General features: G+C 44.9%; 1 protein-coding gene across 4 annotated transcripts in view; it reads right to left on the bottom strand.

Moving 5' to 3' along the window:
• Nucleotides 1-26,639, bottom strand: part of NCKAP1L (NCK associated protein 1 like) — a 97,041-nt gene that overhangs the window by 34,658 nt on the left and 35,744 nt on the right. For 3 of the 4 annotated variants that reach the window (XM_020778918.3, XM_020778911.3, XM_072991237.2), the window contains exons 16-26: nt 26,287-26,432; nt 22,911-23,043; nt 21,537-21,656; nt 20,089-20,228; nt 17,585-17,716; nt 14,762-14,980; nt 13,981-14,111; nt 11,283-11,380; nt 9,577-9,670; nt 8,799-8,881; nt 7,936-8,016 (exon numbers count right to left, since the gene is read on the bottom strand). In XM_020778918.3, the coding sequence (XP_020634577.3) occupies nt 7,936-8,016; nt 8,799-8,881; nt 9,577-9,670; nt 11,283-11,380; nt 13,981-14,111; nt 14,762-14,980; nt 17,585-17,716; nt 20,089-20,228; nt 21,537-21,656; nt 22,911-23,043; nt 26,287-26,432 (1,377 nt within the window). The remainder of the gene's footprint in view (nt 1-7,935; nt 8,017-8,798; nt 8,882-9,576; nt 9,671-11,282; nt 11,381-13,980; nt 14,112-14,761; nt 14,981-17,584; nt 17,717-20,088; nt 20,229-21,536; nt 21,657-22,910; nt 23,044-26,286; nt 26,433-26,639) is intronic. The other variant, XM_072991238.2, reaches the window with a different exon arrangement.

The following is a 26,639-nucleotide window of genomic DNA, read 5'->3' as shown; positions in this document are numbered from 1 at the left end:
TGGGAGAAAATATCTGCCAGAAAAGACAGCCCATCACCTTAGCAGCATGGAAAGGAGGAATTAAAAGAGGAAGAATACTGCCTCAGCTGCACTGGGAGGGGTAGTAGCAGGAGGCAGTGTCCTACCCCAATGGACGATGCAGAGTCAGTGTTCTCTGCACTACCACCTCTCCTGTTATTTTGCTGCAATTTTTGTGCCAATGTAAACCACCCTGCCATGCAGAAGATATGGGGGCAGCAAGGAGGGCACAGCATGAATCCAAGCCCTTTGGCTGTGAGAACTGGGCTGGAATCTATTAGCCTAGGATAATGGAGTCGCCAGAATCCTCCACAGAGCATCCACTGGAATAAAACTAGCTTCCCCCACCTCCACCGGATCTCCTTGGGATGCTTTGATGGCTGGAGGCGGGGAGGGGAGAGGTTCTGTGCATAAGATACGCCTTGAAGCTTAATTACAAAGTCCACTCAATAGTATTTCCCAACAGTACTAGACTGCCCCCAATGCCCTTCACTCAAAGTTTCCATGATTACATTTTAATTACAAGGCTGATAATAGTGCAATGCCTCTTTTTCTTTCCTATTTTTTTCTACATTTTTTTCCTTGTTATTGAGGAGGACGAGGGAAAGTGGTCACAGAGTGAGAAGAAAAAGTCTTAGGGCTCAAAACATACTAAAATTTGTAAAGATTGGAGCACAGCTGGTGGGTAGGGGGACATTCTCTCTCTCTCTCTCTCTCTCTCTCTCTCTCTCACACACACACACACATTCATCCCCACATTGTGGTTCTGCATTGCCTTGTTTTCCTCCAACACACACACACACACTCTCTCCCTCTCTGATTATTTCCAACAACTTGCTATGTGCCTTCAAATTGATTTAATTCATGGCAACCCAAGGAGGGGTTTCAAGATATGCAAGATGCACAAGATGTCGTTTATTTCTGCTGTTACCACCACCCCAGTGAGTTTCTACTGCCAACAGAGATTTAAATCCAAGTCTCCTGGGTCCTAGTGTGACATCTGTCCATCACACCACACTGTCTCTCTACGTCCAATAGCAAAAAGCATCAATCCATTCCTGTAGGGTTTTTCCCCCTGGAAACAGCGGGTGTGAAATGAAGACAAACTGGAGGAAGGAAGAGATTACAGGCGAATGAGGTGGGCACACACCAGAGTCCTTATCTAGATTAGGCCCTTAAACCCATCATTTACTTTTAAAGAGCCATTCAAGGAATTGCTGCATCTAGCTGACTTTGGCCCTATGATAACAACAGCGATTGTACTCATCAGCTAAACACAAAGCAGCCACGCCCGTTGCCGGAAGGGTAACGCCTCCTCTCCCCATGCAACAAAATCAGACAAAATCAGCTGACATTGCTCCACTGTAAACCCATGGAGGATTCCTTTAACATTCACACAGCAGCTTGGAAGAGGCAGTGATTACTGGAATCTTGGCAGCTAGAGAGAGAATTGAACTTCCTGGTCCCACCCCAGTACAGGCACAAGCTAGCTTACTTCTCCAGGGCTGCTGTTTCTTTCTTCTCTCTCTTGTATGTCACTCCCCAGATGGAGACCACAGCTGCGATACAATGATATCTACAAGAGGGATCTGAAGGCCTTAGGAATGGACCTCAACTGATGGGAAACTTTGACATCTGAGCGTTCAGCCTGGAGGCAGGTGGTGCATCACAGCCTCTTCCAATTTGAAGAGACCCTTGTCCAGCAGGCTGAGTCAAAGAGGCAGTTACGAAAGCAGCAAAATCAGGGAGCTGGACAGGGGACAGATTGTATTTGTCTTCAGTGTGGAAGGGATTGTCACTCTCGAATTGGCCGTCTCAGCCACACTAGACGCTGTTCCAAGTCCTCCATTCAGAGCACGTTGCCATAGTCTCTCAAGACTGAAGGATGCCTAATCTAATCTAATCTATGTCACTATTTTAACTCTGGATGTGCCAGCTCTAAACAACGAAACCATGCTGCATCTGAGCTAATCTCTCCGGTTCTTCTAGTCCTTTTCCTTCCTACTCTTCTTCTCCCATCAATTTCATCCTGAATGATCAGCTGCAAATCTCTGTACTTCTCACTGGATGAGCCAAGTATGTCAGATTTTTGTATTTGGTTTGTTTCATGATTTCTTGGTCCACCATTCCATTCCATTCCATACTGCAGAATCATAAATACAAAGTACCGTACAAGGCATATTCTTTAAACTCAGTTTTAAGTTTTTGTTGCACATTATGTACTTTGCTTTAAGGAAGCTGCTTCTGGCCAACTCTGCTCTAACTTTTATGGACAGACTACAATTCCACTCTTTATAACAAATATACAGTTAAGAGGATTAGCCCAGGAAGTCATTCCATATTAAGGATTTATCATGATAGACATCAAAAATAAGATTGCCAGCGTTGTGACACCTTCGTGCTGATCTACAGAGCATCTCTACTTAGAATACTGTTTACACTTTCTCTCTCTCAATCTGTTGGAAAAGGGCGCACAGAATAATAAATGGTAACCTCAGCAGTGATGGTAAAAGGGCAAGCAAAGTGATTAAACCCATGGCCCATGGAGAAAGCATACAGTATTTGTGACTTCTCGGCTTAGAGAAAAGCCAAATGAATGATACAAATCCACAAAATTATGCATGCGGTAGAGAAAAGGAAGGGATATAAAATGTTCTTGTTCTCTCATAATACTGGAACCCAAAATCAACCAGTGAAAATGGCTGGTGGGAAATGTTAGAAATTTATTTGCAACCTCACACATTGTCTGTGGTTTGTGCAACTGGAAGTGATTATTTATCTGGGCTGGGGTGAGTGCCTATCTATCCAGTACTAAATAATCATTTCTTCTAGGTTTTGAATTCAAAGAGAGCCCCTCTGCTGAATGCTTTCCCCCCTATTTTTTGGTCGGTTGGAGGGAGTTGTTTTGTTTGCTCTTGATCTGTTCAGTTCATGCTAGGTAGGAGTGCAGAAAAGAAAGCAGCATATGCAAGTTTGTAATTTAAAGCAATCGTAAGTAAAAATGTTTTTATTCTTTTTAATATAAATGTCTCAGAGTGAGTTACTGAGACTGTAAGTACCAGTGAACTGGAAAGAGGTAGAATCTGGGGATTTTATAGCTATTCTCCTCAGTTGATCTCTGTACTTCTATCACACAGCAAAGGAATTTCACCAGAAATTCTAAACTCTGCAACAGGTTATGGATCCCAAACCAGAGAAAAAGACAAATAACTCATAAGTATTTGTGGGCTTTGTTGTTTTTCAAAGTATTTGCATTTTTTTCTTCTCCTCCTCCACCTGATTTTTTAAATCAAAAACACCTCATATCTGGTTGAAGAGGAACAATTGTTGGGGTTTTCAACCTCCCGAGATTACCAAATAAACTTGCTCAGAAAATGGAAAAGGAAAAATGGAACTTGATCACAGCAAGCCATTTTTTGGGGAAACATCTCTGAATTTCTCTAAATGGGAATAGAGGCCTCCGTTTAAGCTCATAGCTTTAAAGGTGCATGGTTGTTTACAAAGAAAATGACCAACAAAAACACAGGCAAAAGCTACAAATGAGGAGTCTATAGGAAAAGCAATAATTTCACAAAACCTCTCTGATGAAGACATGATCTATAGTAAAGGTTCTACCAAAGAGATGCTAGAAGCACTTGAAAGATCCTATGGGTCTTCTATCTCAAAATCAGAGGCAATTTTTATTAGGGAATTTGTACAGCTCCATCTTAACAACAAACAAGATTGTGAGAAGCACATTTCTGCTCTATTGACAATGCCTGACAAATTTAATCTTAACTGGTTTTGAACCGACTGATAGACAGAAAATGGGATTTCTCACAGAGTCACTGGGTGAATGTTTTAATCCACAAGGAGAAGCCTCATGGCAGAGTGTGAAACTGCAGTACTGCATTCAAGACTTTGCTCATGACCTGAATTTAATCCTGATGGGCCCAGGTGGCTGGCTCAAGACTGACTCAGCCTTCTATCCTTCTGATGTCAGTAAACTGAGTATCCAGCTCACTAGGAAGTAGCAATGTGTAGCCTGCATAATTAAATTGTAAAGGTAAAGGTTCCCCTTGACATTTAGTCCAGTCGTGTCCGACTTTAGGGGGCGGTGCTCATCCCTGTCTCCAAGCCATAGAGCCAGCATTTGTCCGAAGACAGTTTCCATGGTCACATGGCCAGCACAACTAGACACAGAACACTGTTATCATTAATGTGTAACGCTGTTACAGTTAAATTGTAAACTGCCCACAAAGTGCTTTAAGTGCTGTGGGGCAGTATATATGTAAAGCTTAAGAGACATTCTCTCTCTCTCTCTCTCTCTCTTTCTCTAACTTTTTATACCACCCGATTAATGCAGAGCACTATTCTGGAGAGTTAACAATCAATAAGGGCAAATAAAACACAGCAGCACACTTTGCTTTGATGCTTTTGTATCTATCTTATAGACACAAGACATAGCTAATTTTCCAAGAGTGTTCATGTTGTTTGAGGGAAGAGTGTCTAGACCAAACAAGCTGCCATGAGAACTCAACAGAAAGTGGCTGAAATTTCATGATGAGTCTGCAAGGCAATAGGAGGGGCTCACCTCACAGCCAACCACACAACTGCTGGAGCTGTAAGAAAATGGGTCACATGGCAAAGAACTGCCCATTCCCAAGAGATTCCTCAACCAATACAAGACTTGTACTAGTTTTAAATCAAAAGAACAAAGAGATATCAAAAGAATACATGATGCCTGACTCTCACAGAGACACAAAAGGTAAGCATGGGAAGGGGTTTAAACAGAAGGTATGTGTGGCCCATAATTGTGAACAGAAATCAAACTACTGCATTTGACATTGTACACATCAAAAATATTTTATCAAAAAGATCCAGTGGAAATATTCAAGTTACTAATGGGGATTCCATGAAAATTGAAGGGAAAGGGACTGGCATTTTGCAATGTGAACTGCCCAATGAAATAAATATTCCCCCTCAGTGAGTTCTTATAGGTCTACTGTGTAGCAAAAGAGATTTTACCAGAAATTCAAAACTTTGCAACAGGAAATCCAGGAGAGATAAAAGGAAGTGAGTTTTCACACAACTAGAAGTAAACAACAGAATGCTCCACTGAGCATCTTTAAGAGGGGATTAAACAGTATTTTGTTGACTATTAGTCATGAAAGATTTTCCAGAGGGTTATGGCAAAAGCAATAAAATATCTAGCGGTATCTCAGTCTAAGAAGTTTCATTTGACTTGAAATCTATGTGGGCTGTAGTAGCTTGGGTGCCAAAGCTAATAACTTGAAAGACTGGAACAAAATTGAAAAGTATCTTGATAGGCTTAAGCACTGGGCTGAAAACAACAGAATGAAAATTAACAGGGATGAGTGCAAAGTTCTCCACCTGGGGGAAAAACATCAAATACACAGTTACAAGATGGGGGATTCTTGGTCAGTTATAGTAGAGGTAAGAAGGATCTTGGAGTTGTTGCAGATCAAAAGCTGACTTTGAGCCAACAGTGCTATGTGACTGCAAAAAAGGCAAATGCTATTTTAGGATGCATTAACAGACATATAGTCTCCAAAACCCATGAGGTACTAGTTACCCTCTATTTGTCACTGACTAGGCTTTATGAAGAGTATTGTGTTGTTCTGGACATCTCACTTCAAGAAGAATGCCCAACAAACTGGAACAAGCTCAGAGGAGGCAACAAAGATGAGCAGGGACCTGGAAACTAGGCCTTATGAGGAAACACTGAAAGATCTGGACATGTTTAGCCTTGAGAAAAGAAGATTTGGGGGAAATATGATAGCCCTTTTCAAATAGTTAAAAAGGAGGAGTACAGAGGAGGAGCAGGATCTGAATCATCTCAGAGTTCAGGACATGTAATAATGGGCTCAAGCAACAGGATGCCAGATTTAGGTTGAATATCAGGAAAAAGTCTTAACATACTGTTAGAGCAGTATGACAATGAAACTAATTACCTCTAGAGATTGTGAGCACTCCAACACTGCAGGTATTCAAGAGAAAATTGGACAACCATCTGTCAGATCTGCTTTGATTTGGATTCCTGCCTTGAGCAGGGGGTTGGACGTGAGGGCCTTATACACCTTTTGCAACTCAGTTATTCTATGATTCATGTGATGAATGAATGCATTTGATAAATTGATCTACAGTCAAACCAAACAGAACTTGTCTTCAAGATGCCTCAAGATTCTTACATTGGTCATGACAGCTATATATTCCTCTCTGTCTCAGAGGCAGCATGCAGGAAGGTATTAGTGTGCTTGGGTCTGTGAGAAAAGTTCAATTCCTCTTTTCTGCTTAATACGTATATTTCATTATAATCAATATATATTCTTTTCTTTCAGTCTTTATGCTATAAGAACCTAGCGTAACAAAGCCTCATTCAGAGAAAGAGCTGACTTAAGAGGTGCCCCCGTCTGCTACATAAGAGAACAATAACAGCTTTTCCATGAAGAGCAAGGTAAAAGTCACAAATGTCGCCACCAAATCTAGAAAAGAAACAAGATAAGGAAAAACAGGGGAAATGAAACTTCAAAACTAACCACCTGGCATTTTACATGACACAATAGCAATTTAGAGCAGCAACATGAAGGGCGATCGGTATAGAATTCTGAGAACCAGTTTGTTTCAACATTCTTCTGTATATATTGTATTAACAAGATTAAGGGAAGGTGTCTCCAGTAACTTCAACATATGTGTCTCTGGGTCTCCCTCAGTCACATGTAATTGTCGAAGCTGAGAATAGTGTTGCTGCTCAAACTGCTCTCAAGCAACAGAACTTCTCAGTCCTATTTCTCAACTTCATTATGATTTGCGCCTTATAAGGTAAACCTCTTCTTTCCTATTGTTGGGAAGACATGATTTCAGCTGTATGGGCTCCTCTCACCTCCTTTCTGCAGAAACTGTTGTCTTTCAATAAAACCCTTTCCGATAAAATCCTAATTTCTCTTGTGTTGAGTTGTTGTGATTCTCTCTCTCTACAGGTACCCAGAGGAACTAATTCCTGCCAGAGTAAGTTGAACTTGTATTTTTACAACAAGTCCTCTTTGTGAGCTTCTGAGGGACATGTTATTGGCTGATGTGAGAAAGAGGATGCAGGACCACAGAGGTTTTTGATCTTATCCAGTAGAGTTTTACTTACATTTTCATTTCTTAGGGGTTTTCCCCCTTCAGAACATCTGGTGGGGGACATTTACATCATGAACATTTACTCATAAATGTATAAATGCTCATTAAACTGGTGACTTAGCAACTAACATTTCTAATTACGTAATAACTGGATACGGAATCGTCTAGCCTTGCAAATTTCACACATTAGTACACCATGAGTTCCAATACAGATGACATAAAGTTATTGCAAATAATTCTCCACTATACCACAAGCTCCAATACAGAAAACAGAACACTCCTGCAAATAAACACTGTATCAAACCTCACAGCCTTCAAGAGGATGCTCAAAAGAAGGCTGTTTATTGAAGGCTTTGAGAGCATTCTCTCGTAATGTAGCAGGGACCAAATTATTTTACGTTGCCTGTTCGCCATCATTTGGTTTTCTATTGATTTTTTGATGGCTGCATTATTTGATTATATATGGCATTTGTCTCTTATTATGATTAAATTTGTTTTATTTTATATTGTTTCTCTCTGGGTGTAAACCGCTCAGAATAGTGTTTCCCACTAATCAATGTGATATACAAGTCAATCATTCAGTCCTACCAACTGACAGATGGATGGATAGATGAACGAACAAACAAACAAACAAACAAACAAACTTTCTTCCCAACGTGCTATGACACAACATACAGCAAATTTCATAGAATACATATGGCAGCCTTTGGGAAAAGCACAGAGAACAAAGCCAGGCAGCAGAAGTACAGTATCTCTCAAATTAGCAAGAGTGGAAGCATTCTGAAAAAGTACCTTGATATCCATGTCTGAGTTGACAAATTCCTTCAGACACTCAATGGGGCCCATCAGGAAAGGGCAGTGACTGGCAAAGACCTGTCAAAATCAGAATGCAAGAGGTGAGGAAACAGGGAAGTGGATATGCTTCCTCTTCTTTACTGCCATGCTTTATGACCTGGCCTCCCCATTCATCAGGGCTGAGCAACTTGTTATCGTCCAAATGTTGATGGCCTACAATTCATATTAGCCCTGGCCAGGATAGCTAATGGTCAACGATCATGGGAGCGGCAGTCAAACCATATCTGGAAGGCTGAACACTGAATCTCCCAGTACAATTGCTTCCTCTTTGTCGTCGTCATCTTCTTTTTGTAATAATAAAGTATGGTTTTCATCTCAAAAGAATCAAATGGGGGAGGGGGAGGTAGCGTCTGTAAGATGATGAGTTTCTTCTAATGAAGAAAGAAGTGGAAAGAATTTCCAAGGGTGACAGCAGCTCAGTGCAAAAGACCTGTGCATGGGTCTAAAAATTCTACTGAGAAGGTTTTCCAGAAGCATAATCATAGACATCACTTGTTAACGTTCAAACCCTTGGTGTATCTCAAATCCTTGAGACTCTGAGATGGGATGAGCAACTTGCGGCCCTCAACCTGTTTATGAACTGCAACTCCATTCTGCCCTAGTCAGGACAGAAAAAAGGTGAAGGATGATGGAAAATGTAGTCCAATAAGACCTACTTCTGGCAGAGGTCCCATGTCAGTATTATGCATTTCCATCCTGCACATCCATGAAGAAACAAAGAGTAGAAAGGAATGCTTTTGCCTTTGAGTCCTTTGGCTGTGTGTGAACACGGTGTATACCCTGTGCATGCAGTCACTGACCTCTCGAAGGCCCTCCTGGGCCAGGGACCGGAACCACAGGATCTCCCCAATGATGGTCATCCTTTTGAGGACATTTTCTACAGCTGGGAAGAAGATATGGTATGAGTCATTATTTTCACAAAACCTGTGTGGCCTTCCAGGAGCCACAAAACCTTCTATGCATACAGAGCCTGCTGAGTTTAATTTCACTAAGTAGGCGGGTACACAAGCTGTCAGAGACCTGACAGGAGGAAAACTTATTCCATCTGTCCATCCTTCCTTCCTTCTGTCCTCCCTTCCTTCCCTCCCTCCCGGGCTATTTACAACATCCTAAAATAACACCCAACAGTGGTAGAGTTATAAATGAAAGCAATAGACAATAAAATACTAAAATATGGCACTGGACAAGAGTTTTGTAGATATCCTGGACTGCCGGAAAGATGAACATGAAAGTCCTAGATCAAATAAAGACTGAACTTTCTCTGAAGGTAAAAATGACGTAACTGAGGCTTCTGTATTTTTGGCACATTGTGAGTAAACAAGACTTGCTGGAAAAAAACAATAAAGCTAAGGGGAAAAGAGGAAGACCAAATATGATATGGATTGACTTCATAAAGGAAACCACAGCTTTTGAGTTCATGGAAGATGAGGATAGCTGTCAAGGGCAGGACATTTTGGGGATCGGCTCATTCATAGGATCAGCATAGGCTGGAGGTGACTTGCAGCACATAAACACAACAGACACAGAGAGAGAGATATATAGATATATGTACATATACAAACATGTACACACACTTGCCTGTTAAGCGAGGCATTAGTGCTGCCATCTGCTCTGGCTGATAGAAGTTCGATCGGATCTGGACAAGAACATCCATATTTTCAGTCACCAGTTTCTAGAAGGAAGGGAATCGGATTAGGCAGATGGTACCTTGACAAGTGAGTCACCTAGCACTGCTATAGCTGCAGGAATGGGATTGTTTGTGGTCAAGAGGCACCTCAACACACTGACGACCTAGGATGCAAATATGGGGCATGTGGTGACAGAAAAAGGTAAAGAAGGCAGGAACTGAGTCAAGTGAGCAGCCAGAGGCAGGAGGCACGTCTTGTCTTCCTAGCAGGCAACCTGAGATGAGAGGAGGGAAGCCCGATGCTACGGAGCACAGAGCCTCCTTATGCTTCCCAGCCGAGAGAAGAGGCTGCTTCCATTGGCCAACCGGCGTGAGAAATCCACAGCCTTAAGGCTGCATCTGGCCCTCACCTTGGTCTCAAGCAGCCAGAGCAATAATGTTTCTTCCCCAGGGGCTCACTATGTGCAGAGGAAAGAAGAAGAAGAGACGGTGAGAGCAAAAGGGAGAATCCAGAGAGAGAGAGAGAGAGAGAGAGAGAGAGAGAGGCTGGGCTCATCTAGTTTGAGCCTTGGGCTCTTCCTGTGCTGCCCTCAGAACCACCCACTGGACAGATTCCCCCTGAAAGCATGCGACCCTGCTCAGGTCAAGGTGCTCTCAAAGGCAAGGGCCTACTCACAAGTATGACGGAGGGGGAGTAGGTGTGGCTTGAGAAACGGTGAGGGGAGAAAGGCAGGCAGAGGACCTTCCAGGGCTCTCTGAAAGTCAGGGGAAGCAGAAGACAGGGAGAAAGTGTCCCGGGGAAGCAAAGCAATGGAGGCCCACCCATTTGAGCAAAAGGAGTACTGCCCCAGCTCAAGCACGCCCTTGGCCATCTCAGGCCTGCTTGTTTCCTTGCCAGAGAGAAAGAAGGTCAGGACAGTCCCTGTGTTCTTCTCCTGGTGCAGGTAGGCAAGAACGTTTGCTCGCTTGCCAGTCTACCTCCATGGGCATGCATGCGAGTCTGCATGCATGTATGAAGGCATATTTCTACCCATGTCACCTCTGTCTCTGCCCACTTCTGCCATGCCTTCTACCCCATCAGCCAAAGCTGGCCCTGGTCGGTGGCCTTCCATTGACTGATTTATTGACTGATGCCAGGTCTTAAAGATTTCCATCGCGAGGTGCATGACAGACCACTACACTCCATGGCACACACACACACAAACACACACACACACCTATTGTGCATCAGCAGTTGCATGGGTGGGTGTTTGCCTCAGTCATGTGGCCCAGATGTGCATGAACTCATGAGGGAAATTCTGCTGGAGCCAGAAGCAAAGCATCTGGTTCTACGTGTACAACCATTCCCAAACTTGGGGGCCCAGATATATCTTGGACCACAAGTCCTAGAAGTAGCAGGCACCACCGCCAGTAGTCAGGATGTCTGGGAGTTGTAGTCCAAGAACATGTGGGGCCCTGATTTTGAGAGCCACTGTGCTAATATACGTGAGCTGAGGTAAGCTTCGATCTGAAAGCTTTAATCTGCACCCCACCCCCCTCCCAAGAGGACTCAGCCGTGTCTTTCCTACTACTCAGAATAAGACCAAGAGAAGTTGCAAGGCAGCGAATCCTAGTGGGGGGGGCGGCCCACTCCTGCCCTGCCCTCCGTGGGCCCTACCTTGAGTTCCACCATCTGGGAGGTGATGTGCCACATGAGGTTATCACTGAGGAACTTCATTCCATAGGGACCAAGGAGCTGAGCCAGCGCTCGCATCTCTGTACAGGAAGGAAAAGGCATTCACTCATTCATGGGTTCTTCTTAAATTAGAAGGGAAAAGTTGAGACGCTAGCAAGGGGCGTAGCACGACCACTCTTCTGATCCCTTTTCTCCCGGGTTCCTCGTTTCTCACTCCTCATTTCTGATTGGCTAGAAGAGAACCAAGAGTCCCCACACACACACACACACACACTTATTCTTCCAGCTGCCACTTACTGAGACGAAACGGTGAGAGAACAACATGGCCCTGCTGTGCTTACGTCTAGCCCAGTGGTTCATAGCTTTTGTGTTCTGGGGCTGCAACTCCCAGAAACCCCAGCTGGCATAGCTGGTGGTGAAGGCTTCGGGGAACTGCAGTACAAGAACAACTGGACTACCAAAGGTGAGAAATCACTGGTCTGGCCCCATCATTTTCTGAACTACATAACCCAAAATCCAGAGCCTGGGTTTGCTTCTCTCCTCTTCTCCCTCCCTCCCTCCTTCCCTCTCCCTCCCTTCCTTGTGTCCTTTAGATTATAAATCTGAAGAAACTAAGTGGTTTATTTCTGACCTTTGTAAAATGCTTTCAGAGCTCTTTTGGCTTCAAAGAAAGAAACTGAGAAAGACCCGCAGGTTCCTCATTATTGTATTAACCACCACTTCCAGGACATTTCACATCAAGGTCACACACATTTTGGAGCTGACTGTAAGACAGCTAAAGACACCATCCATCAATCACAGTGACAGATAATCTCTCCCCTTATCACAAGAATACACCCACAACCAAAAACACGCTGATCACCATAATCTCCCAATCTCCTGAACAGGACAAAAGCGGACCCCACAGCTATAAACACTCAACTATCCAAGCAAACTGCACCAAAGTACAGACAGAGTTCTGACTCCAGTCCTCTGAAGATGCTGGCCACAGAGACTGGTGAAACGTTAGGAAGAACCACCTTCAGAACATGGCCAAACAACCTGAAAAACCCACAACAACCATTGGATCCTGGCAGTAAAAGCCTGAGAGAATACAATGCCACTTCATCATTTTCTAAACATCAGCTTTCCCCTGCTCTCCCAACACAGGGGGAGACAGAAGAGAACATGTGAGAGGGTGGGGATTCCCACCCCCTTTTTTTAACCCTCTAGATTCAGTGTTATGGCACTTGGATGACAAGGAAATTTGGTGACATGTCATTTTAAAAAATTACAGCTTTCCCCTTCTCCCATACAGAGAGAGAGAGAGAGAGAGAGAGAGAGAGAGAGAGAGAGGGAGATGATATGGAGGGAGGCTCTTTCCCCCCTACTCCTCCTGTTGAGCCTAGCGCTATGTCACTTGAATGACAAGGCAAATCAGCAGCATGTCACCTTTATATATACAGGTATATATATACAGGCATATATATATATACAGTGGTGCCTCGTATAACGAGTGCCCCGTTTAACGACGAATTCGCATAGCGATGGCAAAAATGCCATCGCTTTTGCGATCGTATAACAAAGGTGCCTATGGGGAAAAATCGCTTTGCAATGTTTTCCCCATAGGCACCATTTTCCCCCAGCTGAGCGGCGGGAGCCTCCAGCCATGCCCGGGGTAGCCCCCGCAGGTCACATCCAAGCTGGATCCAAGCCGTGGGGGGGAAGGTGGGGAGATCGGATGCCTGTCAAGCATCCTGGGCTCGGATCCCACCCGCCGCCGGTTACCCAGCCTTGGGTAACCGGCGGTGGGTGGGATCCGAGCCCGGGATGCCTGAAAGGCATCCGGATCCCCCCGCTCTCCCACCCTCCCCCCGCGGCTTGGATCAGACCCGCGGGGGCTAGCCCTGCCATGGCTGGACTCCCATCCCATGCCCGGGGTAGCCCCCGCGGGTCGGATCCAAGCCGGATCCAAGCCGCGGGGGGAAGGTGGGGAGACCTGATGCCTGTCAGGCGTCCTGGGCTCGGCAGCGCGGGGCGGCAAGGACAGGGTGGAAGCCTTCGGTCCCCCCACCCACCCTGTCCCTGCCAGTTTTTAGTCCATTGGAACGCAATAACCAGGTTTTAATGTGTTTCAATGGGCTTTTAAATTTTGCTTTACGATGTTTCCGTATAGCGACGTTAATCCTGGAACGGATTAACGTCGCTATACGGGGCACCACTGTATACCTACCTGCAAAGGGGGACTCAGAATAGGTTGCAGGGGCGTGGAGTTTAAGAGGGAGGAACAGGCTTAAATAGAGTCTCTTTGAGGTGCAGTGTAGTCTGAAATCCACCCTGCTCTTTGCAAGTGGAAGCAAGGATCAGTCTATAGGTCAGGCCACACTTTTAGGTCAACTTGTTTATCCTGATTCAACCCAGAATAACTTTACTGTCTCACTCTCATTGCTTAAGGATGTTCTTCTCGTCATCACAGGGCTACATCTAACATTCGTTTCTGGCCACAGAACTTGCTTCAGCAGTGTTAGACTTGGTAGTGGATTCAACAGCTTCTCCCAAGCAAGGAGAACAACACCTGGAGAAACCCCCACTCAGCCACTCATCTCAGTTTCTGCCACCAGGTGCCATATTTACGTAAGTCAAGGATCACTATTAGGAGTTATTCCCAGTCGTTCCACAAACTGGGCATCCTAGCACTTACCCGAGACATCAGAAAACTCTTCAGCACTGAAGATCTGCTCCCCTTCTTTGGGAATGCTGACAAAGGCTTGCATGGCTGGTGAAAGGACAATGGAGCCCATGCTTGCTTGGCGCAGAAGGGACTCCAGATACCTGGGAAGGAGACCACAGAAAACCTATTACAGGTTATACACAGTCAAAGGCACCCTGTCAGGAACTGTTGTAAATTTTTTTTAACAAAAACGAAATTGTAGAATTCAAACATATCTAGACTTCATCACATAAGTTATAAGTACAAATTGTGGTTGTTCTGTGACTAAAAAAACCTCTCTTCAAATACTCAGATGAACCCTCTTTGAGAAGACCTCAAACATCCAAGGGTTGAAGGTCAAACCAGATGATAAGCTCCATGCATTTAAAAGAGATGCTCTCCAAGTGGCAAAAAAATATTAATAATAACAGAACTATTTGTAATAAGCATCCAGTTTTCCTCATTTACATGTCTTCCATTTTTTTGTGTGATTAGTCATTAGAAGATAAATTACAGGCTTAATTTTCACATTCTGATCAATGAGGGCCTTATCTCTGAGGAAACTTCATCGTGAGAAGGACAATATTTTAAATGCAGGAAAACTCCATGCCCCTCAGCTTCTCATTTAACTTGAATTTTCATATTTAAAGCAGATAATAAGACCAGGCCTGGTGAGCACTACGACAAAGAATTAGCCAGCCTGCTTAGGATGGTGAGGGGCGCAGAACAAGCCCTGTCCACATCCACACCATTATCAAGCAACAGCACCTACCAGTTGGTGTACAGGGTGGTGAGGGTCTGTTCGCCCGCTGCATCCAGGGACTGAGTCTGCTGCAGAAGCACACTGCGAAGGAGGCGCCCTGTATCCAGCCCCACACGATGGGTCAGTGACATCAGAAATGTAGTATAAGCCTGCACACCCGACAATACCTCTGAGGGGCGTGCTAACTCTGATGAATTTGGGTTTGGCTTTGCCAGCCTCACCAATGACCTGGGAAGAATGAGAAGAAGGGAAATGAATGGCAGTGGGAAGAACGGCAGCCCAAACTATTGAGAGAGAGAGAGAGAGAGAGAGAAGAAAATTCACAAAAAGAGCAGCACTCCCCATGTTTATCTATGTATTTATGTATCAGAGAACTTGACATCAATAAATCAGTGCCCACCCCCAAGCCAAAGTTTCCCAACACCAAACTTAAGGTGCTTTCTGACTGATGATACAGTCCAGACCCAGAAATGCAGGTCATCCTACCCGCCGGCAAATTTGGGACTGAGGTCAGTGATGCACCGTGGTACCTTGCGTTGCAGGCACATGGGATGGGAAAGCAGAGGAAATGGGATCAGCAAGAGAAAAACAGCAGTTCAGTTTTCCATGCAGGCAGCAAAGGTGGCATAAATTTGCATTTTGCTGCCAGCTGGCCAACCAACCCCCCCCCCCAAAAAAAACCCACCAAATTCAGGAGTGGAAAGGACTGAATGAAGATGCTTTTAGGAAATGGCTATTATTTTTAAAAACTGCACAGCCCCTCTTCTTTTAGCTCGGTTAAGAAGTCTGTGCGAAGACCAGCTCAGCTCCTCTTCAAGCTTATTAGAATGCTCAAGTGCTCCGCTCTGATCTAGCAAAGCCCAGCTCTGGGACTCTAATCTTTGCAGGTTACATTTACCCATCAATACATAACACGCTGCTTTTCTGCTTCTGCTGCACTCCAACTGGTTTGGAACAATGTGGGGCAAGATAACCAAAACAGAGCAGTGTTAGTCACAGCACCTCCATAACAAGAACAAGCTGAAAGAGTTCTCATAACATAAGGAACTTCAAGCGGAGTATTTAATAAAAAAAAACCTTTTAGAGTATCCTAATATCAAAACCAGTCTTTCGTAATTTATGGTGACCAGAAGTGATCACCTAAGAAGTGGTGGCAGCAGAACAAGACCTTCTGAGAACTACAAAAGAAAACAAGAGATGCTCCTCAACCCCCAAGGATTAGTAAGAAATCAACAGATTCCGTGCCCAATGCCAGCTGCTGAAACTGGTGTGTGAGCCCCAAACAAATGCCATCTGCTACTTTGTAAACAAAAGATGAGCTTTGCTGAACAGAAACAGGGAGAAGTTTTACATTTTCATGTCTTGCAAGAGAGACGGAGGTGCCAGGGTGGAGGTACTGAGCACACAGAGACTTGAAGAAGGCATAACACAGCAGAGGGCCACAAGCTGGGGATGAAGAGGATACCTAGCTGCCCTTCATTGTCATGAAGTATGACGGAGAAGTCAATTACAAAGGGGTGGGCTTAGGTCTTGTGTTCTACCACTGGCACAGAGACTTCTTTGGCATCTACTCCAGAGACAACAGCAAACACAAGGCGGGCAAAAAGATGCATGAGCCACACCCATACAACCCGAGGACATGAGTAGCTGCTATTTTACCCAGCCAAACAACAAGTGCTTCAAGGAAGATGTGTAGCACATGCATGTGCTGTAGAGGTGGGTCTCGTACCTATGGCTTCTGCTTAGGACTCTGCCAAATGGATCATTTCTTCTCCAAAATTAATCTGATCGGACACTGAAAGCATTGCCATTTTTTCCTAGCTTCAGTTAGAATATGGACAGACCTCAGGACTTTCTGCTCTCCTTAAAACCAACTAACAGGTAAGGTTTACACGGCAGCAGGAAGAATAGCACTGAACCACCATGCCAAAGCAAAAGAAAAATCCAGCAAAGAAGCTCTTACCAAGTTGATACATTTTTAAAAAAGATTTAGAAAGATATGTGATCTTGACAGTGGAGGCTGGCCTCTCCACCCTTCTGATCTTGCCTGCCTTCCATCTCCAGCCCTCTTCCCTGCTTAAATCCCTTTGCCTAGCACTGCCCCCTTCAGGTGCTTCTGATACGGCACCTTTTGTTCTCCCTTTTTTGTTTTGTTTTTCCAATTTGTGTCTTGGACTTGGAGGGTGCTACCTGCTCCTGCCACCTCCTGCCGTGGGGGTGCCTGCTCAGAGGGAGCAGCTGGCCCCTGGCAGGGAAGCCAGGTTGGCTTGCCTCTGAAAATGGCACCTGTAGTGGGGGCAGCCCCAGGAGCAGATCGGTGGAGGCCATGGGGGCAGTGGAGAAGGGGATAGGTGGGCATCTTCTTTGGCGGAAGCAAATGAAATGCCAAAGGCGGAAAAAAGTTTGCAGTTTTGTTTTGCTTCGGCAAACCGGGATCCCCGAACCAGTCGGGTTTGTGGGGGGGGGGTGTTCATTTCGCATCCATCTCTACTTTGCATTGCCTCCCTAGTGTTTCCTGTGCTTTCATTTTGTGCTGGTCCCTCATCATCCCTTCCTCACCCCACCCCATGACTTCTTTCCCCACCTTTTCCTTGTCCGCTCTGGCAGCCTTCCTCTCTTCTGAGGAAGGATAAGAGGAGAGGAGGGAGGTCAAAAGAGACAGTGCTTTCTTCAGGACAACAGGAACTGTTATTTCAACAGTTCGTTTAGTCGCCAATACGGACACACACGCCCCCGCGTTCATTTGGCCCCAGGCGGGACAAAGAGAAAGGCCCGAACCCTCTGCCTGGAGGAGCCCCAAACCAGGAGGGCGCCCCTCCTCGCTTCCTGTACCTGCTGAGGCATGTCTCCAACTGGCTACTGAGATATTCTGCTGGAGTCACGGTGTGCTCAAAAATGACCAAGTGGGAGACTTCGTTGAAGCTCCAGCACAGCTCAGTCAGCATCAGGTGCAGCTTGTCCAGGCTGGAGAAGACAAAAAGAAGAAGAACACGCTGACAGTGGGTTGAAGCCATTGATGCGGCTGATGGTTCCTTAAGAGGAAAGAAAAGGGATCAGGCCAGGACTTGGCAAACCTTACCTTCTGATCAGCACTCAGAAAAGTGGCCCTGGAGGACGGCATCTCTCAGAATCCCCCCAGCCCACACTGGCAAGCATTTTTTTTCTATTCTTTTTTTAAAAAAAATAAATCAGCCACTTCTCCTACAGATGCCACAGAGCCTGTGACTACGCAGAGCCCACTCCTGTACCACCTCCCCAGGCAAACTAGCCTAAGGTATCGTTCACCCAGCTGGGTAAGTCTTACGGCATTCTGCAGAGTTTTCAGTGGAAGAGGATCTTGTGTGTGGATGCTTCTTATCTCTTCCAGGGCCAGGATCATCTATGTGCAGTCAGCATATTTACTACTACAAATGAAGGCCAAAACAACAGCGCACATACGCTCGCTGAGAATGGCTATTTTAAAGGAACGCTGGAACTGCCTTCCTCCCTTGCTATGTTTTTCCATCTGAAATCCTCCTCCCCCTCGGACCCCAAAGCTGTGTCCTGCCTTGCCTGGGGTAGAAAATTTGTCCTTGTATGGTGCTTATCTCCCCCCCGCCCTCCATCAGAAGCCTGTTCCCGTCAGGATGGGCTACTTCAGTCATTTAAATGGTCTGTGGAAGGGTGGGAGGGTTATACAATGAGTCCTCCAGAACGACTGCGCCAATCAAAATTGGAGTCCTCCTCCTGTGCGGCATTTTAAGTTTAACACACAGAGACACATCAAAATTAGAAGATAGGATCACAGACCTCCTGCATGTTATCTCTCTGGGGCTCTTAATTATCCACATGCATAGCATTGTTACAGAGCACATTCTGAAATGGCACAGTTGCACTTTTTTGTCCAAACCACCAGACATGCCTTGTGTGTTATTGCTGGACAATTTGACAGTGTACTGCTGCTTAGAACAGAATTGATAGGTAGAGCCCGTGGCCACTCTGGGAATTGTTTTCCCAAGGGGTAACTTTTCCAAGGTTTGGGAGTTCCTCCATGCAGAATATTTATTCTGCTGTAAAGCCTGAGATCTGTGTGGATCTTACTGGAATTTTATTTTTTACCACTAAATTAGTGGTTCCCAACCTTGGATAACCCAAGGTGTTCTTGGACTGCAACTCCCAGAAGCCTTCATCACCAGCTATGCTGGCCAGAATTTCTGGGAACTGCAGTCCAAGAACATCACAGTTACTCAAGGTCGGGAATCACTGATTCAGATGGTTTTCTTTCTATCTTGCTCTGCACATCTGTCCGTTTTCACAACTTTCTGCTTTATTTTGTCTCTTCCCGAACCCTTTATTTTTAGACCCCCTTCATACAAATGGCAGATTTTGGGTCAAGGGCACTTCTCAACCATCAATGATATCATTAATAGAGTTTACCAGTTCTAATAAATCCTCCCTTCTGCTCAAATTGCTGCTCTGCTGTGACATGAAGGACTGCTCAGACAGGGCAGTCCCAGAAAGAATCAGCCAGCAAGCTGGCTGATACAGAAAGGTACAGAAAGAAAATTAGAGAGCCTGCATGGAAAGCAATGTCTTTGGGACCGTGACGGGCTGTGGATAGTGGTATTTTTACCTCCTCTGCTCCAGTCCTGAAAATTCTATGAACAGGGGTGCTGCGGAGGGTTAAAGCCTCTGGCAGAAGTCAACAACATGTGGACTCGCCGGAATAAATCATAAATTTAAATTGCTTTTAAATTCTTTTTAAAGTCTTAATATATGTTTGTTTTTAAATACAATGTTGATACAGTGTTTTTACAGGGACGTGGTGGTGCTGCGGGCTAAACCGCAGAAGCCTGTGCTGCAGGGTCAGAAGACCAAGCAGTCGTAAGATTGAATCCACACGACGGAGTCGAACACGACTGGACAAAAATTGCAAGGGGAACCTTCACCTTTACCTTTACAGTGTTTTTAAATCTACTGTGTTATCTGTTGTGAGCTGCCTTGGGTCCTTTATGGGGAGAAAGGCAGCATATGAAGAATTTAGATAGATGGATGGATGGATGGATGGATGGATGGATGGATGGATGGATGGATGGATGGATGGATGGATGGATGGATGGATGGATGGATGGATGGATGGAGACAGACAGACAGAAAGACAGACAGACAGACAGACAGACAGACAGACAGACAGACAGACAGACAGACAGGCAGGATCTTCCATTAAATGAGGATTACCAAACAAACAAATGCAAGACACCATCTCAAGAGAGAAAAGCACCCTAGTTTCAGGTTTAAAAGGAATCCAAAAATATATCCAATTGATAAAACTTTGCCAGCCTTTGTCCCCGCCTTACTTGGTAGTCAGGCTGCGGTCTTTTCGGAGGCTCTCAGCCCCAGGTTTGTCCCGCCCTGCCTCCGCCTTCTTGGAGGATGCCTTCTGAGTTCTCTTATTCCGGGCTTTGCTGATGGTGGCGGCGCAGTGCTTGGGCAAGAGCTGGGTGGATGGGATGAGAGGTGCAAGATGTATTAGTACTGTACTTTTGTGTCCATGTGGATCACTAACAACAAGGGGGGGTGGGGTAGGTGACACATTGGGAAGGGGGGGGAATCATCATCCCAAGGACAAGGTTTGCTTCCAGCAGCCTTTTGTGGAAAATGAGAGTCAAAGAAATGACCTTAGTCATGGGCACCAAGGAATCAAGCGGACGGGTTTCAGGCCCCCTTCCCACCTGTGCCTGAGCCCCACACACTCCGCAACCTGCATATTAGATTTTTGAATGCCTTTTGTGAATGCTGAGAAGGATCCGTTTTGTCATGCTCCAACAGCTACTTGAAAGAGGAAGGAAAAACAATTTCATGCTATGCAGTTAAGCAGTTTGGAAATGTCACAATTTTTGAACTGCGTCTCCCAGACAGAATGAGAATCTGGGAACTCCAGTCCCCATAAGTAATTTTTTCCAAACTCTGCATTCATTCTAACGTACGTGTACAAGGACCAGGTAGCTTTCCCCCTTTTCTTGTCAGACTATGGAAGGGACCTGGAATAGCCAACCAGAGCCCCATGTACAGTGAACATCCCCATAAATAGACTGCAAACTGAGGACACCTCCCTCCAAACAACAGCCACCGCTTTTCATTTAATGTGCAGACTAAATTTTAACCCAGCTTGATTTCTGTGTACCTCTGGCCTCAGACTAAATGGAACCACTTCTGGCCTGAGTCTGCAGGTACTTTTTTGAAACTTGCATTTTTATTTTATTAAAATAAATAAATATTTTATTAATTTTTTTAAAAAAATGAACCTAGCCTCCACATTTGGTCATGATTTGGGGAACTTTTATGCTTCTTCTGAACCCCTCCCAGCCCTATGGTGCCCAGCCTGAAGAAGACTGTGTGGGGTCAAAAGCAAGCTTATGTTCATGATATCTTTAGTGGTCTAACAAAGGTAGAATTTCAGGTGAACAGCTCAGCAGTTTAGGTAACCGGCTGCAGAGCCAGAGGCTGGGAGTTTGATTCCTCACTGTTCCTCCTGGGAGACAAACGGGCCTTTCTGGCCTTGGGCAAAATGCACAATCCCGGGGCTTCCCCATAAGAAGGGAAGGGTAAGCCACACCCGAGTACTTTGTACCTAGAAGATACTAAAAAGGGGGCTTGCCATAAGTCAGAATTGACTTGATGGCACGTGATGATTATTGTTAACAAAGGTATTGCCCCACCTTGCCTTTGGATATACTGCATAGTCTCTCAACTCTCAACATCTCTCCAATGCCCATTCCCCATTACAAAGGCACTGGTTTCTCACCGGCTCACTCAGGTTACACTGTTCGGCACAGATATCCAGGATGCACGTACACGCCTGTTTGGCCATCTCTTCCAGGAAGTTGTTGCAAAGGCCCAAGGCGCAGCTTCGCAGATGAGGATACTGGAATGGAAGGAAGAAGAAAGTCCTGAGATCCCAAGGAGGCTCAGATCACATCCCACCTTTGCCTCTGGGCTCACCTCCCTCTGAGGCGATGGGCAACCTACACTTTCATGGGTGTAAGACAGGATCGGGGCGTCGGGGGCAGGGGACTAGTGGAAATGGTGGCTGTGTCTTGCTGACCGATGGAAGCCTTCAGGGAGGCCATGTTCCCCCTGCATTCACAAATGGACACAGGTTGAATCCAACAGGATCTGCTCTTGAATAAGGAAGTGGAACTCAGAAATATTACTTTCATGGACCATAGGTTATAGAATCCCCAAGTGGAGCTATAGGCCAGAAAGCTAAAATTTGCAAGTATTATATGGAAGCCTGGGGTTTGGGGCCTAATAGCACAATCCTATGTATATTTGCTCAAAAGCAAAGTGTTCTCCTGGGATAAAATTCCACAGGATAATAAAGCAATTAGTGGGAGATCACCTTTAACCTTTCTAATGGCATTATTTATGGCGGACAGGAAATTGAGCACTTGGATAGTAATTTTAAATCCTTAGTTTTAAAAGATTGTCAACACATCTGCTACACGCATAGTCTGTTACAGTTTCAAAGTACCGTAGGATCCCTGTATCAACAGATGCTGAAAGATGCAAATTAAAGCAAATGCAATTTAGTTACTGAGCTTGCATTATCTTGGTCCAGGATTTTAGGATTTATTGTTTTTGTTTTTTCCCAGTGCAGACTACACATCATACCCTGGAGGGAAAGGAAGAAAAATCACATCACCTGGTAAGAAAATCCCCAGCCATTTTAATGTTCAGGGCGATTCCTTTTGTGGTTCGTTACAGATGTTTCTCCACCTTTTCCCTAAAGGTAAAGGTAAAGGTTCCCCTTGACAATTTTTGTCCAGTCGTGTTCGACTCTAGGGGGTGATGCTCATCCCCATTTCCAAGCCATAGAGCCAGCGTTTGTCCAAAGACAATCTTCCGTGATCACACGGCCAGTGCGACTTAGACACGGAACACTGTTACCTTCCCACCAAGGTGGTCCCTATTTATCTACTTGCATTTGCATGCTTTCGAACCGCTAGGTTGGCGGGAGCTGGGACAAGCGATGGGTGCTCACTCCGTCGCGTGGATTCGATCTTACGACTGCTTGGTCTTCTGACCCTGTAGCACAGGCTTCTGCGGTTTAGCCCACAGCGCCACCACGTCCCTACGCGCCACCACGTCCCTACCTCTTGGTTAAAGGCATACATACCTCCTCAGGGCACAAAGGATGTACAGCATGGCTGAAGCTAGCACACAAGAGTGGGAAGCCAATGGTATAGCGCAACATGGATGGCTCCTCCATGGTTAATGCAAAGAGCTTCTCCAAGTGGCGCACGTAGAAACTGTCAAACGAATGGAGACAATCGCTAATAAGAGCAAACAACTTGCAAGCACATGCTTCTATATGATGCTACATGCCAGCAGGAATCTATGAACGTCAGGATATTTTGTCTTGCGTCTCCCATCACACCCATCATGAGTTGGTCATGAGCCACCTTTTGGCACTTCTATTTATTTCATGGAGATTTAAAAGCAAAGCAAAAGCAAAGTGTGCTGCTTATATACCGCCCCATAGCGCTTCAAGCACTCTCTGGGCAGTTTACAAGTTAATTATGCAGGCTACACATTGCCCCCCCCCCCCAGCAAGCTGGGTACTCATTTTACTGACCTCGGAAGGATAGAAGGCTGAGTCAACCTTGAGCCGCTACCTGGGATTGAACCCCGGGTCGTGAGCACAGTTTCGGCTGCAGTACAGCAGTTTAACCACTGCGCCACCAGGCTCTTACACTGTCCTTCAGGATAAATTAGCTCCCCAAGGTGAATAACAGCAGGACCCCCATATCCGTGGGGGATCCATTCCAAGCCCCCCTCACAGATGCTGAAAAATGCAGATTATAACAAATTCTATTTTAATAGTGGATACTATACATAGCAGGCTCTCTGACTCCCTCTAATGCCCAATTCTGATAATATTACCATAGAAATATATTTCTCTAGCAAGCACTATACAGTGATGCCTCGCAAGACAAATGCCTCACAGGACAAAAAAATCGCAAGACAAATGGTTTTGGCAATGAGGTTGATAACTCGCAAGACAAATGTTCCTACGGCCGTGCTTTGCGAGACGAATATTTTCCGTTTTTTTCTTCCTGTCTCATGTTTGCTGATTTTTAAATGTTTTTCTATGATGTTTAAAAAGTTAGTTTTTTGACTGAAATTTTTTAAATCATCTGCACAATATGTATGGCTTTAAAGAGCACTTAATAAACCCTTTGTAAACCAAATGTGACTTTGTTCTGACTCTTTTTTGCCCATATGAACGCATTAATTAGATTTCAATGCATTCCTATGGGGAAATGCATTTTGCAAGATGAATTTTTTACAAGACAACATTAACCGCGGAACGAATTAAATTTGTCTTGTGAGGCACCACTGTACTGTACATGGCATTGTTTCTGTCCACCTCTAGTGGGCAGCTCTGGTAATTTCATCTTTAAAAGTACAGTAGGACCATCTTATCTGTTGGATCAATATCCACTTATTCATTTATCCATGGTCTGAAAATACTAAAAATATTAAATGGAAATTCCTACAAATACAGATTTTCAAGATGTCATTATCAGACTGGCCCCCTAAGGACACCATACACTATGTTACATAGGTAAGACACCACCATTTAACCTTGTCTCCCAGCAGCCTGAGGCAGTTTCCCTCTAGAGCAGTGTTGTTGTAAAAATCAGAGCTGGATTGGCTGGCTAGGCAGGAGGAGAGATGTTGACCTAAGCCAAACTGTCTTGTGGGAGAAGTTTCCAACCTCCCACCCTTCCTGCCTTCTGGCTAGCCCCAAGAAGGTTTCAGCTTGGCTCATACTCATATAGGCCCCATTGGAATAAAAATTACAGATACGGGGGAGTCCTGGGTTCAACAGACTGTGTTAGCTATAATCCACACTTTTCAATATCCACAGGGGGCATGGAACCAATCCCCCCTTGTCCTTTCTTGATAAGAGTTTACTGTTCCTCTACATTTTGACCATCAGGAAGCAGCTGTGTGATTTACTCTGAGGGCTCACGACATGCATTTAACATGCCATCTTCCAAATTAGTTTTGGAAGGTTTCTGAAGACATGTCAAGTCACCAGCTGAGCTGACAGCAGGACTCTCAGATAACCACTTCCACTATGAGCAAAATGCACAGAAATTGCTCCGTGACCTAGAAGACAGAGCAATGCACCACAAAAAAGGTCTGTCATCTTTCATTTTAAAACAAATGAACAAAACAATCAGTTTCTAGCCCATATGGCTATGGCTGCAAGAAAACGTGTTGTTAGTCAGTACCCAGGAACTAAAAACAGTCTAAATGAGGATTTTAGAAGTTCCAAAATAAAGCTGTTCAACACTGAGTATTGTGAACCGAACCTCCTCTTACCCACATATTCCTGTTCTGTACAGCAGTGTTGACTCTTCTGCATAGTGAAGCCCAAATGCCAGTGGGCCCTCATGTATGGGCACAGTGCTTGCCCCCAGCCTACAACAGGCTGTGCAGTTTTACCCCAGCCTACTGGTTTAAAGAATGGATGACACCTTGATGGGTAAAAGGTAGACAGAACTGGAATGCATGCCTAATTATGCACTAGAGCCCAATCCAGAGGCTCCCCATTCTCTGTCCAAGCAGAGCATATTTTTTGTGCTGGTCAAGTGAATTTGATGGCTGCTGCCTTTGTTTTATAGGCAAATGTCTGAGAAATGCCTTCATGCCCTTTAAAGCTTCTAATTTTAGAAATAAAAATTCAAAATCTCTGCTTGATACCAGTGCTTCCCCTTTGATCCACTCAAGTTGCTCAGCCTTCACATATAATAAGGGCCATAACATAGAAACAGAACTGGATGTGTGGTTCTCTTGCGCATGCCCCCCCTTCCCCTCATCATTCAGCTGCTTTGCATATGACTCAGTCTGGTTCTTCCAGTCGAAATCACTCTCTTCATGGGAGAGGGAAGGCATGATGTCTTGAGTCACCCATCAAGCTTTATAGATTCCTCCAAGATTTACAACGTGGGAGTTGAATATCTATATATTTGTCCTACAACTCCATCAGCCCTACTCAAGGGGGCTAACAGTAACGGATGATGAAAGTTGTGAACCCAAAATATTTGGAGGGTTGAAGGGTCCTAACATACAATAAACATGCCATTTGAACTTGTTTGTCATCCAGTTTGCTTCTCAAAGGCCACTCCTTATTTCTACCCTTGAATAACCAATGCCCCAAATCCAGCTAGTTACACCTGCTGGCATAATGCAAATTATGGTGCAAATTTCAGCAGCAAATTGATAGAAGTAATAAGTGACTGTATTTGCATCAGCATTTGCACGACTCAGCACCATAGCAAATGCCTACACCAAACTCTTCATTGACAGCAATTCACTGCTGTGTTTCATGCCAATTGGTCTACACTAGTGTAAAAACACCATTGAATTTTAGCTATCATTAGGAAACTCTACTGTATTTGAAATAAGCCTATAGGCTCTCCGCATTCCCGAGATCTGTTCCATGGATTTCATGGCTTCCCTCCATGTCAAATACGCACCAGAATACAGAGAGGTCAGAGGTTTCCACAGTCATCTCCTCCATAGAGTCCAGCATTTTGGTGTGGAAGACAACAAGGCTCATCACCTTGGCAATGTCATGATTCTCCCGCAACTGCAACGGAGACTTTGCGATGCTGGTGTAGGCCTGGAGGAAGGAAGAACTTGTTCTCACTGTTGTATCCCCACCACCAAAAAAAAAAATCATCTGAACTACAGAAGAGCAGGAGCCATTTCACCTGCTGTGCGTGTGTCACTCCATCGCTCAACCCAGGGTTCTCCCTGAATGTGCAAAGCGCCTTAACTCAACCTAGGAGCCCCCCCCCCTTGTATTTTGAGAAATAACGGGGCAGTG

The sequence above is a fragment of the Pogona vitticeps genome, chromosome 2 (assembly GCF_051106095.1).
Source record: "Pogona vitticeps strain Pit_001003342236 chromosome 2, PviZW2.1, whole genome shotgun sequence".
Lineage (NCBI taxonomy): Eukaryota > Metazoa > Chordata > Lepidosauria > Squamata > Agamidae > Pogona > Pogona vitticeps.
Note: the sequence above shows the minus strand (reverse complement) of the source record. Positions and strands in the feature narration are given on the sequence as shown.